The 18494-nt window shown below is 40.3% G+C and overlaps 1 protein-coding gene across 1 annotated transcript; it reads right to left on the bottom strand.

Moving 5' to 3' along the window:
* Positions 1-1666: 1666 nt before the first annotated feature.
* On the bottom strand, positions 1667-17203 carry glis3 (GLIS family zinc finger 3). Its single transcript, XM_058051705.1, has 10 exons — positions 16912-17203; positions 15086-15230; positions 13072-14143; positions 8313-8474; positions 8120-8230; positions 6767-6896; positions 6559-6631; positions 3925-4058; positions 1763-1894; positions 1667-1680 (listed from the first exon to the last, which is right to left on the bottom strand). The coding sequence occupies exons 1-10, from the start codon at positions 17201-17203 to the stop codon at positions 1667-1669; spliced, it is 2265 nt and encodes a 754-aa protein (XP_057907688.1).
* Between the last annotated feature and the right edge of the window lie 1291 nt (positions 17204-18494).

Here is an 18494-nt window from a genome sequence, read left to right as displayed (position 1 = left end):
TCCTCAACCTTTTGCTTTCCCTGTGTGTCCCCTCTGAAATGAAGCTAAATGAAGCCTTAGCAGGCTGTTATTTCTACATTTTCTTCTCTCTCTCTGTCTGTCCCCTCTTAAATGAAGCTATTTAGTTTAGCTAGTTATTGCTTTTTGGTCTGTATTTTCTTTCTGCATGTCCCCTCTTAAATGTCACTAAACGTTCAGTGTGATCAGGTGATGTTGTTGCTATTGTGTGATTGTTTTTCTCTGTACCCTCTTAAATGAAGCTCAATCAAACACTAACAGGATATGTGGTTGCTTTCTGTTCTGTTTATTTATCTGTCCATGGTTAAAGCAAGCTAAACCATTGATCTTGTAGGTGCTGTATTCATTTAAAATTTTTTTGTTCTGTACGTAACCCCTCTTAAACTCAGCTACAAGCGTGAGCAGTCTACGTTGTCGCTGTGTCCTTATTGCTTTTGGTTACACTAACAGGATATGTTGTTGCTTTTTGTCTATTTGCTTCTTTGTTTGTCCCTTCTTAAATCGAGCACTGGCAGGTTGATGCTGCTGTTGTTGCTTTTTGTCTTTCTGTCAGTGCACGCTGTTTTCTATTTTCTCCCTACGAGTTTCTAACTTCAAAAATTAAGCTAAACTCCGCACTTCCGGCACGCCGTGTTCCTGTTATGGCTTTTTGTTCTCCATAGTCTCATTATTAGGCCCCTCTTAAAGCTCATTCATTCATTCATTCATTCATTTTCTACCGCTTTTTCTTCACAAGGGTCGCGGGGGTGCTGGAGCCTATCCCGGCTGTCTTTGGGCGAGGGGTACACCGTGGGCTGGTCGCCAGCCAATCACAGGACAATTTGGAGTCGCTAATTAACCTAGCATGTTTTTGGAATGTGGGAGGAAACCGGAATACCCGGAGAAAACCCACGCATGCACGGGGAGAACATGCAAACTCCACACAGAGATGGCCGAGGGCGTAATCGAACCCTGGCCCTCCTAGCTGTGAGGTCTGCGCGCTAACCACTCGACCGCCGTGCTGCCTCTTAAAGCTGTGGTTTTCAAAAGGTAGCTAGAAAATGGCAACAGGTAAATGCATACTGTAAATGAGCAAAATCGACAGTATGACCCAAAGTTTGTGATAGGAGTAAATTCACTCATCATACTCACTCATAATTTTTATATATATTTATATATATAGTCAGATCCCTGTCTCCATCATACCCAGCAAGCTCATCAAAATGTGTCATCCACTTGAACACTGCTGCTTTCTACGCTATTAGAAGCGTATTTCTTGCAGCGCATTCTCCAAAAGGGGGCGCTAGCAAGCATGAACAGGTGATGTTGTCTTCTCCTTTGTCCTGTCGTTTCTTCGTCTGTCCCCTCTTCAGTCCACCTCTTCGGTCAAGCACTAGCAATGATCTTGCCCTTACCGTCCTTTTGTCAGGTTGACGATTTTAATTAAAATCCATTGTGACAAAATCAATACTTATTGTGCAAAATACTGCCGGACCTAACTGTGTATTGTAGCGCATGATTCTCCCTTAGTTTTAATGGCCAACTTCATGATGTCCACTGTTTTGAAGACTAGTCCAAAGGTGTGGAATGCCACAAGTGGGCTAGGTTCACTCTTCTGCGTGGTTACAGGGGGGGCGTCCATCACATTGAGGAAGTCTCCTCCTGATGCTTAGACATCAAACCCTGCAGGTCCAGATGCGCATTGAGATAACTTGTGGCAATAAAGAGCTCATCGTCAGACTTTTTTTTTCTTTTCTAAAATTACCTGCGTTGTAGGCAAGAGGTGATTGCTCGTTGTTGGGATTAACCCCGCCGCTGTAGTCGTCTACCCGCATCAGGTGACCGGAAGCGTCCAGCCCGTCGTAACAATAGAGAGCCTCCATTGGCCCTGAGAGCTCTGCATTAGAGAGTATATTGTAAGTAATATATTTTTTTGGGCAAATATATGAAACATTACAGTGCATTTCTTACATCAATCAAAATATAACTTTATAACCATTATTTACATTTGTATCCAAAAGGAGTAGGCCTACCACTTTTTGCAAGATATAATCATGTTCATGCCACAGTCTTGTTTTCCCCTGTTATTATTATCATTGTAATATTATTATTGTTATTATCATTATCATTATTGTTATAATCTTTATCATATTACCATTATTATTGTTATTATTATCACCATTATTATAATCATCATTAATATTACCATTTTCATCATTATACAGTTTTGGGATTAAAAAAAAATTATTGAATTTTACAGACGTCATTGCTTCTTGTAGAGTGCTGTATCATTCCATCTGTTGTTTTCTGAAATCCGCAGTATTTGTGCTTTTATTGTCAATTTAGCCCACTTTTCCCCCCTGTTTGATGCTGTTGATGGTAATAAGGAGGTAGAAGTGGAGTTTTCTCTACAGGTACAGTGTTAATTCTGTGGCAAAAATAGTAGGAGGCTAAAAAAAAAACCCAACCAAGACTTGCTAACTGAAATTGTGGATAGCTGAGGGCGAATCATCACAGGAGCAAGGCTGTAGGATGCAAAGTGCATAAATAGAAAGAGCGAGAACATAAATAGCGATAACTAGCAAGGAGAAATGACTCAAACGTAGTGTCAATTAAAAACAAGAAACAGATGTCCTGCCGGCTTCAAGAGGAAAGTAAAGTTGCAGCATATGGTGCCAACACAGGAACCAGAAATCCAAAATAAAAGTCAAACAGGAACTAAATGATAGAAACACACACAAAATGAAACAGAGAGCGTAACATATCTGCTCAAACGGCCGCCCACACGCTTGCTAATAGACTCCTCACATGTGAAACTTGCAACAACATGTACATACCCTGGGGGTGTCACAAGTTCTTGCGAAATGATGATAATAAATTCATGATTTTGTGAACTCTATAATTTTGCCAGCCTCAATCCATTCCCATGTGCATGTATTGTATTTCCTTGTCTCTTGCTTCCGAGAAGGCAAGAAGAGAGTTCACTCTGTGCATGGGTTTCACCACCTTGGTGCGTTTGTTCATACCATTGTTCTATGGAACAGAGTGGAGTGAATCCTTTTTTTTTTAAATTTCCATTGTAAAGTTAAAATCTTGTCTCGTGACACCACCCAATTATACCCTCTTTAGTGTCTAAGACAGGGGTCTCAAACACGCGGCCCGCGGGCCAAATGTGGCCCGCAGGACACGAGTTTGAGGCCCCCGCCTTGATATGAAAGTTCAATGTTAGTGCGGCCCGCGCAAGTTTGATATGGATGCTGTATGGTATCATGTACCCAGAAAAAATTATTACGTTTGATTAATGTTCATGTTAAAGGTTAAATAACTGTTAATACTTATCCTCCCTATCCGTGTGGAAGTGGTAAGTTTTTGGCTATTTAAGTTTAAAGGAAATAACTTGAAGGCTACCGTTTAGGTCGCTAGCTCTCTAGTTTGCGTGTTGGCATGTGTCTCAAGACCCTGCAGTTGCGCAATATGTTGTAAATAAAAAGAGTATAAATGTGACTATAGTCGTGTTTTGTCATGTCTACAGGGCTCTAATAATGCTTTGTTAATTTTAATCTGAAAAAAAATAATTTGTCTACCCAATATGTGGTTTCTTAAGTTTTTATTATTTGCCATTTTATTATTAATATTATATTTATTTATTTATTGATTTTATTGATTCTTGATTTGTTTAAAAATAAAAAGTAAGATATTTGAGAACAGTGGAATGTTTTATCAGAGCTTTTATTGTAGAAAATTGGAACCAAAGCACTGAAAAAGTTTGTATAATTTTCTGTTTTTAATAAATGTGTTTTTTTGTTGTTGTTTTTTTTAGAAAACCTGATGCGGCCCAGCCTTGCCCAGACCCTAGCTCCAATGGCCCCCAGGTAAATTGAGTTTGAGACTCCTGGTCTAAGATTTAGGAGTAATACATACGCCAACCTGGGCTGTAGTCTGCTGCAGGGTCAGGGGCCAGACCACGTTGTTTCATGTCTTGAGATGTCCCATCAGGAGGATGTGGGAGGCAAGGGAGAGGTGGGTAGGGGTCATCGCAGAAGAGCCGATGATCACCAAACCTGAAAAACATTTAAATTTGGCTATAATTCTCATACATGACATACATGATACATGACAGAACCTTCTCCATCGCTGCCCCCACCTTCTGGAACTCTTTGCCTCCAAAAACAACTAAAAACCCACCTCTTTAAATCTGTTTTTAATGTCTAACTTTTTATATCCGACTGCTGTGCCCCGCCCAATTTTTACTCATGTTTTATCTGTGTATTAACAAATTAATGTTTTATTTTAACGTATCTTTTACTCTGTTTACTTGTTTTTTTTTCAACTCCATTTTTCTGTAAAGTGTCTTTGAGTATTTTGAAAAGCGCTATACAAATAAAATGTATTATTATTCATTCATTAATGTTCTACCGCTTTTCCTCACGAGGGTCGCGGGGGGTGCTGGAGCCTATCCCAGCTGTCTCCGGGCGAGAGGCGGGGTACACCCTGGACTGCTGGCCAGCCAATCACAGGGCACATATAGACAAACAACCATTCACACTCACATTCATACCTATGGACAATTTGGAGTGGCCAATTAACCTAGCATGTTTTTGGAATGTGGGAGGAAACCGGAGTACCCGGAGAAAACCCATGCATGCACGGGGAGAACATGCAAACTCCACACAGAGATGGCCGAGGGTGGAATTGAACCCTGGTCTCCTAGCTGTGAGGTCTGCGCACTAACCACTCGACCACCGTGCCACCCGTGTATTATTATTATTATTATTATTATTATTATTATTATTATTATTATTATTATTATTATTATTATTATTATTATTATTATTATTATTATTATTATTATTATTATTATTATTATTATTATTATTATTATTATTATTATTATTATTATTATTATTATTATTATTATTATTATTATTATTACTACTACTACTACTACTACTACTACTACTACTACTACATCTCTGTAAAACTGCAAGGGAATGGGCTCCTTAACCGTGAAAGCATCTGTTCTGTAGTCAGGGCTTTGCTGCAATCTTCACACAAATCACACAAAAAGGATTAGAACGCAAAAATTAGTCCAGGAAAGGAGTCGGAACAAAATGCAAGAATTTTACAATTGATTTAACCTTTGTGAAGTAATTCCATCTCTCTCTGTCCCACTGGAGTATGAATAGTATTTTAGATTTGGTAATTTGCTTATTGAATTCCTCAGACACTTCAGTCAGTGCGATAGCATTCATTAATTCCAGCTTTGCCTCATTGCTGTGGACTCTTGGCCAATGAGGCAAAGCGAGGTCTGCTTTCATGGCCTCTGATTGTCTACCCAGAATCCCGCAGTGCGTGTTCACGGCCGACTGCTGGTAGGAGAACAATCACTGCCAATGAGGAGCCTTGAAGCATCTGGCTGAAATCCTTTTCGTACAAAGAAAGATGGCAAATTAGGCTCCTGCATATTCCACACATCCAAACGCTGGTTTTGTTTGGCTTCATTTTTATTGGATGCCATTCCTGATGCAACCTTCCTTTGTATCCGTGCTTGAGACCGGCATTACACAAGTCTCACGGGTTACTAACCGGGAATTGAACCTGCGTCAATCACAAATAATGCTCAGCATGTACCACGGCACTAACAGTGCAATAACAAATATTAAAATAATCTAATATAAAATGATAATATTGGTCAATCTAGGGTGTACCCTGCCTCTTGTCCTAAGTCAGCTGGGATAGAGTCCAGCATACCCCCGCGACCCGAATGACGATAAGCAGCATAGAAAACGGATGGATGGAAAATGAGTATATAGATAAATAAAATATGAATATAAATAAATTAAACTGGCAAGCGTTGTCAATGCGTTCCAGAAGATCCAAATCTGAAACGGACTTTAACTGAAACAAATATTCCCATGAGAAAACCTCTAAATCCAATTCATCTGTTCCAAAAAGTCAAAAATGTGAACACAAAACACACACACAAAAGAAAATTATAATTACATGCAGAAAACAATTAGAAATACATATAAATGTATATAGCATGCCAACAAGGAAGAACACAACAAGATGTGCACCATATTATACGCCAGCGTACATTTTTGACATGAAGCAAAAAACATGTTAACCAGGGGTGGATGCTAACTGAGATTCCACTGTCAAATAAATAGTACAAAAAAAATAAACACATACAATGAGTACAAAAATGCATTGTAATTATACTACCAGTACCGCACAAGGTTTGAAGTGCAAAAATAGTAAAAAATCATAATGTGATGCACATTTTAGATAAAATCATTTTAAATTAAATATAGATTTTTTTTTCATGAATTCATTCAGTTTACACAAAATTGTTATTGGTAAAATGATATTTTTAGTATGATTTTTTTATTGTATCCAATATGTGTACTCTTAGTTACACGAAAGGGCAAAATATTAGAATTGACTCATTTTCTTATGTTTATTTGCATGTATTAAATATAATAATATGGCAATATTATAATTTTAACTGCTGTATTCTCATGAAAACAACACTGTGGAAAAAAAAAAACCTGTGATTACCTGTGATTTTCTTGAAGCGTACGCATCAGAGTCAAGCTGGGATTGTGGGAGGAGTTTTGTGGCTGCTTCGAGGCTGAGGAAAAAGAGATTGGTCGACCAAAACTGTGTAAGTCTAATGGATATCCTATCAGTTGTGAATAGTTGCTTTACATATGGTAAAAATCTATATGTATCTAATCTATTCTATAAGACTACAGCTTCTGCTTACATGAGTATGGCTCACGAGTAGCTCCGGAGGATGCTGTCAAGTTGTCTGGCGGAGAGAGGCTCGGGTGCAGATGGTGGATGGTTAAACAGTCTGTTAGTGGGTGCTGGGTCACATCAACTGTGGATTTCATCTACAGGAAATAACACACATAGACCATCGGTATTAGTGCTGCAGATGAACACTCAGGGGACACTGATGCGATACAATACGAGAGGTTTGCACGAATAATCACTTCTGACTGGGATACTAATGTAGCAGTATGTTTATTATTATATTTTGCGTCCCTCATGTGCTGTAGCGAAAGGGGCATAATGTCAAATTTGTAGCTCTTTGACAGTGTCAATCATTCATTCATTCATTCATGTTCTACCGCTTTTCCTCACGAGGGTCGCAAGGGTGCTGGAGCCTATCCCAGCTGTCTTCGGGCGAGAGGCGGGGTACACCCCGGACTGGAATCACAGGGCACATATAGACAAACAACCATTCACATTCACATTCATACCTATGGACAATTTGGAGTCGCCAATTAACCTAGCATGTTTTTGGAATGTGTGAGGAAACCGGAGTACCCGGAGAAAACCCACGCATGCACGGGGAGAACATGCAAACTCCACACAGAGATGGCCGAGGGTCAGTGTCAATCAAAACTGACGTATTATTATCATTGCAAAGGCAGATCATTAGATCACTTTGCAGGTGCAGCGTATGTAAAGTAAATGCAAAAATATGTTTTCTATTGACCAGAGAGGAAAATTGTATTTGAATTCAATTTCAGTGATTGCATGGTTTATATATTTATATTTGTTTAATTATTTATCCGGTATAGCTTTGTTCTGACTGGGAAAATAAAATCTGCTGTATTTCTGTACTTCTGTATTGAGTTGTTGACTCGTATAGATCTTCCAGTATGTGCACCTATTCAGCTGTATTTGTTTGGATATCGTATTTCCTGCGAAAACAGTTCATTTTAATCTATTCCACCCGCCTAATCCACTGTGGTTGGTCACTTTCACAAGTACTTAAAACGACTTCCGGTTTGTGCAGCTAGCTGCGAACGGTATAGTAAGTAACAATTTCTCAGTGTCCTGAGTAAGTCATGGTTGTCTGTGTAGCATTATACAGCAAGCGGGACAACACCAGAAGGAGTGTGACCAACCACAGCAGAGCGGGCGTTTCTGGAGGCGGGACATGGGTGGAATACATTAAAACAGACCATTTCCGCCAAAGAAATACAGCCGGATAGGTGCACATTCTGGAAGATCTGTACGAGTCAACAACTCGATACAGAAGTCGGAAAAATGGTGTACCTAATGTTATGGCCTGTTTGTATCAGAGCGTCATCCAGCTTCCTACCTTCTTTCGTAACTGTCTCTCTGCGCTAGAGTGGGACTTGACATGCTTCCTCAAGGAACTGGGATCAGTGTAGCGCTTGGCACAGCCTGCCACTTGGCAAGCATATGGCTTCTGTACACCCAAAGACAAATCGTTATGTCCCATTGAAATGACCTCTCTCTGTGTTTTGTTGAATAGAGTCTGTGCCGCTCACGGTGTCCAAGTGGGTACGCTGGTGTTTGGCTCTGTCACTGGAGTTGCTGAACGCCTTGGAGCATCCTGGGTGCTGGCACAGGTACGGCTTCTCCCCCGTGTGGCTACGCAGGTGGATCTTGAGATTTTCCAGGCGAGAGAAAGCCTTTTTGCAGCCCTTGAACTGCAGAAAAAAAAAAAAAAGATTGTAGTACCATATCACATTGTGCGGTATTTCTCTTGCATATATTTATTAAGAGAGTTTCATGGAGGAGGACCTCAGCCTCTTTTTGTCCTCCTCTGAGCTGCACTGCGAGCTTTCTGGATTTCACTCACACAAGCTGCTCGGCCTTGTTGTGTGGGTGGAAATGCAAATGTAAAAAAACCACAAACATTCATTTAATCCCCTATGAACACTCGTAGCTAATACCAAGCAAGTCCTCATTGCCTGACATTGACTTTCATGTAATAATAGCATATGTTTAATATCTCTATGCAAGGATTTAAATTAAATTTTTTGGATAATGATGCAGAACCATCATATTGCTGCAGCGATGCGGCGACACAAAGCAGATCATATGCATAATGATGCGATTTAGAACATAATATAATACCTACAAACTGTTCATTGAATGTGTCATTGAATGAGGCATTCAGATGTTACTAATGTCAGGAGTATTCAATTGAATTGCCTTGGTCATCTAAATATGAACTATTATTAAGATTAGTCCATCCGGCAGCCAGGAGGGGTCAGCATTTATACAAATATCAGTGCACTGTCATTTTTGTTCTGTCAGGCTAAATAAATTGCATTAATCTACTTTTCCATATACACCAGGGGTCTCAAACTCAATTTACTTGGGGGCCACTGGAGCTAGGGTCTGGGCGAGACTGGGCTGCATCAGGTTTTCCAAAAAAAAAAAAAAAATGCATTTATTAAAAACAGAAAAATGAATAAACTTTGCTTTGGTTTCGAATTTCTACAAGAAAAGCTCTGATAAAACATTCCACTGTTCTCAAATATCTTATTTTTTTATTTTTCTACACAAAATAAGATGAAAAATAAATAAACAAATCAAGAATAAAGAAAATCAATCAGTAATAAATAAATAAATATAATAATAACAATAAAATGGCAAATAATAAAAACTTAAGAAACCACATATAGTTGGTGGGTAGACAAATTATTTTTTTCAGATTAAAATTAACAAAGCATTATTAGAGCCCTGTAGACATGACAAAACCCGACTATAGTCACATTTATACTTTTTTTATTTACAACATATTGTGCAACTGCAGGGTCTTGAGACAAACTCGCAAACTAGAGAGCTAGTGACCTAAACGGTAGCCTTCAAGTTATTTCCTTTAAACTAAATAGCCAAAAGCTTACCACTTCCACACAGATAGGGAGGATAACTATTAACAGTTATTTAACCTTTAACATGAACATTAATCAAACGTAATAATTTTTTCTGGGTACATGATACCATACAGCATCCATATCAAACTTGCGCGGGCCGCACTAACATTAAACTTTCATATCAAGGCGGGGGCCTCAAACCAGTGTCCTGCGGGCCACATTTGGTTCGTGGGCCGCATGTCTGAGACCCCTGATATACACTAAATGGCTACCATATTAGGTAGACCTGCGCTATCAAAAAACATCAAATAATTCTGCCTTTGTAAGGATTATAATGCTATGTTTTTTATCTTCTAATTAGCCGTGAAGTCAGATTTTTTTGCAGCATCATGCAAACCCTGTGACTTCACGGCTAAAATATGCAAACTCAGGACGTAGATGTACTTCCTGTTTGCAGGGGGCAGCTGGAATGTCCTCCTCCTTATGGAGAAAATACACAGAGCGTGTCCTATTTCGTTATTGCTGCACCGAGACTGGAATTCCTCACATACTCATACCTCTTGGTCATTTATTATTCACTAATGGTACTCCTCAGCCAACCACATCTTTTTCTGGATGAATTTATATTCGACCAGAATAATTTGTTTGGACGTGTTTATAGGCAAATTATGAAAGAAATGGAAATGGTAGCACCAAATGAGAAAGTAATATTCTTTACATACATAATAAAGCTGATTTACATCGGGGAGGTATGCAGTTTGCCGAGGTGTCTCATGCACCTTAATAAAGGTAACCCAAAATATACACAATAATAAACACCATTCAATAAATACCTCTTTGACATTATAATGGACACCTTATTATATGTAAATGCATTTTGATGCAGTCATGCAGATGTATTGATATTCTGGAACGTATTGAACGTATACTCCCCGACACCTTATGTGGTTGCGGGTTTGAGTCCTGACGTGTACAGGACTGGATAAACACTACTACTCAAGAAATGTACTAATATGAGCCAGTTTGAGTTTGCACGCTTTACCTCTTTAACGAGAGGTTAATTTTCTCTGGGCTGTAGTTGTCAAGTGATTATACATTTTAATCAAATTAATCACAGCTTCTGTGATTGGCTGGCGACCAAACCAGGGTGTACCCCGCCTCTTGCCTGAAGTCATCTGGGATAGGCTCCAGCGTACCCCCACGACACTACGACACTAGCGGCATAAAAAGAAGATAGATGGATAATCAGTTTTCAAATTAATTAATCATGATTAATCACTATTTGCAACTAAGTGTGAAATATGCCATTTTTACAGTATTTTATGAACAAAAGGACATAATTTTGTATATTTGTATGTATTAACTGCTCCAAATGAACTCCAAATTTAAATAATGCTAAGAGATAGCACGCATGTCTGAAAATCTATTTGCTTAACACTTTAAGCATTATGAGCAAAAAGGCGTTGTGTTCAATGACACCACATCATTTTGAATACACAGTTTTGAGTGTATATGTATTTAGAATATCTACTTTTCACAACACACAAAACAATGTGAAAACACACGGAAATAAGAACTGAAGTCCGACCTGTCATGCAGTACATGACATAAAACGCTGGTTATTCAAGGGGCGAGTAAGATGTCTTCCTTTAATACTTCTATAATAATCTAATATCACACCTCAGGGGAAGAGGTGTCAAGAGTCGGTTTTGACCTTTTTTCTATAACTTTATATTACATATTCCAGTATGTGTCTTATTTTGCACAGAGCGTGTTGTTTGTGAAATGCATCCAGCACTCGACGACATTAGTCTGAGGGGAAAAACTGCTGCTGCTGGACAATGTCGGACACTAGCATACCATACATATATCGGTTTGAAAGCCAATATCGAGCACCTCTACAACATAGCCTAAAATTCCCTTGGACTGAAACTAACTATTCAAACACAGTGACACACACAAATAGACCAACCAGTCTGTTAAGAAACTGCTCCAACAGCATCAAAGACACAATAGCATGGCAGGGTACAAGTCTGGGCTTGTTCTTTATGTTCAGCATGTAACAAGAGCGGCGTCATTGTTCCTGATGCTTGTACTTTCTTCACTGCACACGCCTTTTTCTTCACCTGCCAATCAAACAAAGTGATGGCTTTTTAATGTACAGTCCGGTGTAAGGCACCTCTTTCCCATATCAGCGGGCGTAGATGTATATAATCACGCCATATATGCAGGACCTAGAAAATGGGATCTAATGCTCAAATATGGCATAAAGGAAATATGTTCCAGTATGCCCAAATCACTTCACAGCAAAGATAATAATAATAGAAAATGAACTGCTTCATTGAAGTCAGCAGTGCTTGCAGCCCCATGGCAACGATGGCTTCGACTAATAAGTGAAGATTTTTCTCACAAAAGGTCGGCCTGCCGCTATGCCACGTTGTTAATAATTGACTGGTTGATGGCGGACACATGAAGCGTGTCTGGCCAGAGGTTTGTGCATTACTCATCTATGTCCCGATGTAATTTCCCAGCAGGAGTGAAAAGGAATGGCCAAAAAAAAAAAAAGGGAGTCTTAGACAATTTGGAATATTTGATAACAAATGTAAAGAAAATAGGAAGTGAAACATTTGCAGTATGTCTAAAAGAGAGAAAAGGGTAGAAAAAGGAAAAGCACCATATTCTTTTTGTTAATCTGTTAGTTGTCAGGGAGCAGGCTACTTCCTGGTTCATTTCATGACTGATTGTGCCTTCCCCTGTTATGCAAAATGTACTTAAAAAAATGCTCTAACAGTAATACGATAATGTGCCACCCTTTGTAACAAAAAAAAAAACAAACACAAACAGGCTTTGCTAAACATCTTAAAATGGGTTTCTGCCAACTATCTGTTGGTTTTATTTCAGGTATAGGCTAACCTAGCATGATGTTGCTGTTAAAATATGACTGTCCATGTAGCTATGCTAGCGTTGCTGATGTTAGTGTACCCTACCTGTTCCTTAATGTCATGTTTTTGTTTGCAATATATGGCATCTTTCATGTCGGACAAGTGCAGAGTTACACTCGATATGTAAAAAGTGGATAAAGTGCACAATAGCGCTTCTTGGGGAAACGCTTAATAGCTTGGAGTTTTGCAGGTTTTTGTGGAATGAGGACGGATTTTGTAACTTCTAAGGTGTTAGCAGAGGCAGCACAGCACTTTGTTTGGACTTTTTTGCATCACCACAATCATTGTGAGCTAACACAGCTAATACATATCCCATCTATAAAACCAACATAACAGTCATTCATTCATTTTCTACCGCTTTTTCCTCACGAGGGTTGCGGGGGTGCTGGATCCTATCCCTAATTAGGTATTTGGCTGCTCTAACTTTTTAAAAGAATAGTGCTATGCATACTGTCTGATTGTTTGAAACGAAGTTGTACCTTGCATTTGTTGGGCTTCTCTCCTGAATGGACCCTCATGTGGATCAAAAGCTTGTAACGGGCGTTGAAGGGTTTACGATTGCGAGGACAGCCCGTCCAGTAGCACGTGAAGTCCTCGGACTTCCTGTGGTCCACGTGTATCTGTTCTATGTGCCTCACCAGCTCGTCCTTTTGGTCGTAGACGGCGCTGCAGTCCATCCACATGCAGCAGTTGGACCCGTAGTCTTCCAGTTCACTTTCTTCTTCCTCCAGCATCGGGACCTGGGGTAAAAAGCCGAGTCCATGCCGGGGTGGACCCTGGCTGAGCAGATCTTGAGTCTTTATCTTGTGATAACTTCTGGGAAGGTGGTGGATGTGCTGATGGGAGTGGTAAGGTGGTGGTGGTCCCTGAGGAACGGTTGATTCTTGAGCAGTCAGTTGTCCTGGTTGTAGCTGCACAGGTGGCAGAATGTTCCTAGCCTCTGGTCTACTGGTCTCTGAAGTTCTGTGCTCCACTATCATGTTAGCGTGATTCTCCAGAACAGCGCTTTCTTCGAGAACTTTTGTGCACTCGTCCAACGGAGCAAGAGTATGTGAGGAGTTAGGGACAAAGTGGGAATGAGGCTGAGGGATCCAGGAGCCCTTTACCCCCAAGAAGTGGCCGTAACTGTCGGAGTGGACAGGAGAGAGTGTTGGGTGGGAGGCCGGCGAGCTTCGGGAGCCATTGATGTAAGCCACAAGCGACGTAGGCGAGGTACGAATGATGGAGTTGAAATCAATCCCCATCATGTCAGACAACGGTGACATGGAAAGCGCTCTCTTCTTTGGTTGTCTGGGGCTACCGGAATCCCCTGTGAAAAGGTACGAGGGCAGGGAAGCTGATGTGCTTGATGCCGTCGTGCCGGACATGGCCGTGCCAGGTGGGAGGACGAGCTGCTCGCCGCCCTCGCCAGCCTGTGTGGAGCATGGCGCCTGTCCCAGTGGAGGGAGCACGCGGTAGCCAAATGGCCAGTCGTGCCTGCTGCTAAACACCGACTGGGTTTCGAAGAGACTGAGGGTGGTTGACGCCAGGGATTCTCTGGATAGCAAGGACCTGAAAAACAATCATCGTACATAACAATTACCTAAACATGTCATCCAATACTTCTCTACAAGAGAGGAGAAATATGATCTCAGGGAAGAAGTACATTTGAAACACTTATATGCTAGGACTACGTTAAAAAGCCATAGCATTTCAGTATGTGGAATCAAACTATGGAATGGATTGAGTAAGGAAATCAAACAATGCACAACGATGAGCCAATTCAAGAAACAATACAAGCAGTTGATGTTTGCTAAATACAAGGATGAAGAATCTTGAACCAGTCATGATGTGCTATATATATCACTATATTGACACTTACTATGGTACACATTATGTCATTGTATGGTCATATCACCTGGTACGTAAAAAACAAAAAAACAACAACCTTAAACTGTATTATGGAAAGCAGGAAGTGAACAAATGTAACATACCAATTAATTAATAAAACAATCACAAACCATTTACTTAGTCACCTGTAACACATGTAAGCTGTTTTTTGTTTTTAATGATATTTAACGGGTTAGCATGTAATTGGATTGTTTTTTTTTAAATATTAAAATCCTGGCTGTGCCAAAATCCTAATCATGTCTAGCATATTGTATTATATTTAGTTTCCTCTGCTCTATTCGTCTGTAAGGAACCTTTATTATCGTACTTCGGTACGAGGTACATTATTAAAAAAAAAAAAAAAACTTAAACTGTATTATGGAAAGCAGGAAGTGAACAAATGTAACAGTTACTGACTGTAAAAGTACCAGATGGAGGGGTAGGATTTAATAAGCTTTGCTTCTTCCTACTCCTTTTGGACATGTGGAACTGTGAACTGATTATGGGATGCACTCAATTGTAATCTGATGCATGTTCAAACGAAATAAAACCATTACCATTACCATTACCATTATAACAACACCCATATGCTTTGGTGCACTTGCTGATGTCAGTGTCGCACACCTGGCATCAAGTGGAGGGTGATGAGCCGCTCTTGACGTGACATCGTATGAATGGATTGACATTGGGATGCTGGTCACTGTTAGGTTTGAAGTAGCTGGATGTCCAAGAACCTCAATGCCAGGCCTGGAGACGGCACAACCTGATGGTCACAAAAGCCTCAGAATGAATAAACGTTGTCTACATAATGGAAGTTAACCAAGCTGGTTTACAGACTTTTTCTACCGTTTCCCTATCCAAAGAAATATAGATCTTAAGTCAGTTTTTTGCTACAGAATTTCCCTTGGTAACCCGAGCGGGCAAAGACACCCTTGTGCCGTGTTAATCACTAATGAGTTCAGTTCAGCTTCCACTCACTTTGAACAAACTGACTTTAGGCAACAGCTTTATGCTCGGTTAATTATCAATAAATGAGAGCTCAAAGAGGTCAGCCTGTATGACCGCACGTAGGGGGAATGTGAGAAGTCGGTGATTGTGTTTTGCTTGGTTGATTACATATTTAAACTTCTGCTGTGTTTTTGTACGCCGGAGAACTTCCAATGAGGTGCTGCACCTTGAAAAAAAAAAACTAGCCAAAAAAACAACAACAACTGGCAAGCTGTCTTCAGCTTGTAGGGGTAGGGGTACTTCTGTGAAGGCGCAACAACTTGAGAAAATAACACATAAAAAAAAGAAAACATGATGCTAATTTCAGCTTCACTGAAGACGAATAGGGTTTGGGGTTTTTGGATGCGGGACCCGCTAGGACCTGGACCTCAGAGGAAAAGAAACATTTAAATCTGCAAAGGTAATTTCAGCTTCACGTTGAAGACAAACTATGGTTTGTATGAATGCTGGGCGTCAGATGATTGAAAGGAAGTGTGCTTGAAAAAACACATTTATAAACACGTTAAGCCAGGGGTCTCAAACTCAATTTACTTGGGGGCCACTGGAGCTCGGGTCTGGGTGAGACTGGGCCGCATCAGGTTTTCCAAAAAAAAAAAAAACCCAAAAACACACATTTATTAAAAAACAAAAAATTAAAAAAACTTCGCTTTGGTTCCAATTTTCTACAATAAAAGCTCAGATAAAACATTCCACTGTTCTCAAATATCTTACTTTTTATTTTTCTTCACAAAATAAGATGAAAAATAAATAAACAAATCAAGAATAAAGAATAAATAAAGATAATAATAATAATAAAGAATCAAATCAATCAATCAGTAATAAATAAATAAATATAATAATAATAATAAAACGGCAAATAATAAAAACTTAAGAAACCACATATAGTTGGTGGGTAGACAAATAATTTTTTTCAGATTAAAATTAAGAAAGCATTATTAGAGCCCTGTAGACATGACAAAACACAACTATAGTCACATTTATACTCTTTTTATTTACAACTTATTGCGCAACTGCAGGGTCTTGAGACACATGCTAACTCGCAAACTAGAGAGCTAGTGACCTAAACAGTAGCCTTCAAGTTATTTCCTTTAAACTTAAATAGCCAAAAACTTACCACTTCCACACGGATAGGGAGGATAACTATTAACAGTTATTTAACCTTTAACATGAACATTAATCAAACGTAATAATTTTTTCTGGGTACATGATACCATACAGCATCCATATCAAACTTGCACGGGCCGCACTAACATTAAACTTTCATATCAAGGCGGGGGCCTCAAACTAGTGTCCTGCGGGCCACATTTGTCCCCCGGGCCGCGTGTTTGAGACCCCTGCGTTAAGCTAATGTCAGATTCACGATTATGCAAAAGCTATTACACAGAATTGTATGCAGATTAGGATTATGATAATTTGGCCTTTGGCGGAGGTCTTCACTCCATTACCTCTCTGCATGGTTGTGTCCGGAAGCTCCGTCTGGTGCAGGGATGAGAGCTTAGTGCCATGCTTCCCATTAGTCAACACCTTCCTGCGGAGGCTCAGACTCGGCAGGGCGATGTGGCTGCCGCTCTGTTTCCCGGTAGTAGACTTGTCCACGCCTGGGAAGGTGGGACATTCCCAGTGAGGGGAAGCCGCGGGTGCCTTGACGGATTGGGACCCGTGCCTGCCGATCTTCCTTAGCGATGGGGACACGGTACATGGCGACACCATGAGCTGGCAACCCTTTCCGCTCATGGTTGAGACTCAGTGGTCAGAGGAAGCTCATGATGTCAGTTCACGGACCTTTCTGGTCAGACAGCATCATTTTTAGCTTGGATCTGCAAAACCTTCAATCAGAAGGAAGACAACAGAATAATAATAATAATAAATCATCTTGGTGAATTTTAAACATTAGCATGTATAAAATATAAAAATGCAGAAAAGTGAAAGAGCAAAGAAGATTCGCTAAATAATTCTGGAAAATCTGCTTTAAAAGGAGAGCATCCACTTACTTAATGTTGTTGTGGCCGTTCACTAGGGTGACATATGTCACAATAGCCTCCTCCACTCTAAGTGAGCAACACCAGAAGTGCAACATGCAGGCGGGTTTGTGCTTCCCCAAGTTGGGATGGGTGTGAGTGGCAACTGAGCAATCTCAGCGTCACTCACTCTTTTGTGTCTCCAGGAAGTTTTTTTTTTCTTTTCTTTAATACAACCTACACAGGAACTAGAGGAGTGACTTCACTTCATTGTACTTAGCATTTTTAGGGAGCTAAATCTCTCATAACACACTAATACTAATGTACAAATATTATCTGGTAAAAATTGGATGGCTTTGAAAACAAAGTGACAATAGCAGCAAAGCCTTGCAATTTAACTTTTGGACTTTGGCATCAGTGACTTGGGACTTGACTCGAGTGGTTAGCGCACAGACCTCGCAGCTAGGAGACCAGGGTTCAACTCCACCCTCGGCCATCTCTGTGTGGAGTTTGCATGTTCTCCCCGTGCATGCGTGGGTTTTCACCGGGTGCTCCGGTTTCCTCCCACCTTCCAAAAACATGCTAGGTTAATTGGCGACTCCAAATTGTCCATAGGTATGAATGTGAGTGTGAATGGTTGTTTGTCTATATGTGCCCTGTGATTGGCTGGCCACCAGTCCAGTTTGTACCCCGCCTCTTGCCCGAAGACAGCTGGGATAGGCTCCAGCACGCCCTGTGACCCTCGTGAGGAAAAGCGGTAGAAATTGAATGAATGAATGTTGAGTAAAATGTGTCCCTATTCAAAGTATTCAACAAACAAGATTGGCAAGGCAGCATATTTTCCAAAAGAAACCGACTCATTGAATGAATCTGTTGACGTCCAATCGGGTTTAAGAACAAACAAAACAAAGGTATGGACTTCTGGAGAGTGGCAGTGATTAACACCGGGATGGGTCAAATTACGAGGTATTTTATTTGCTGGACGAGTGGTTAGTGCGCAGGCCACACAGCTAGGAGACCTGAGTTCGATTCCACACTCATGTTTGCATGTTGTCCCCGTGCATGCG

This window comes from Doryrhamphus excisus, chromosome 2, assembly GCF_030265055.1.
Source record: "Doryrhamphus excisus isolate RoL2022-K1 chromosome 2, RoL_Dexc_1.0, whole genome shotgun sequence".
Taxonomy (NCBI): Eukaryota; Metazoa; Chordata; class Actinopteri; order Syngnathiformes; family Syngnathidae; genus Doryrhamphus; species Doryrhamphus excisus.
This window is presented reverse-complemented; position numbering and strand designations above follow the sequence as displayed.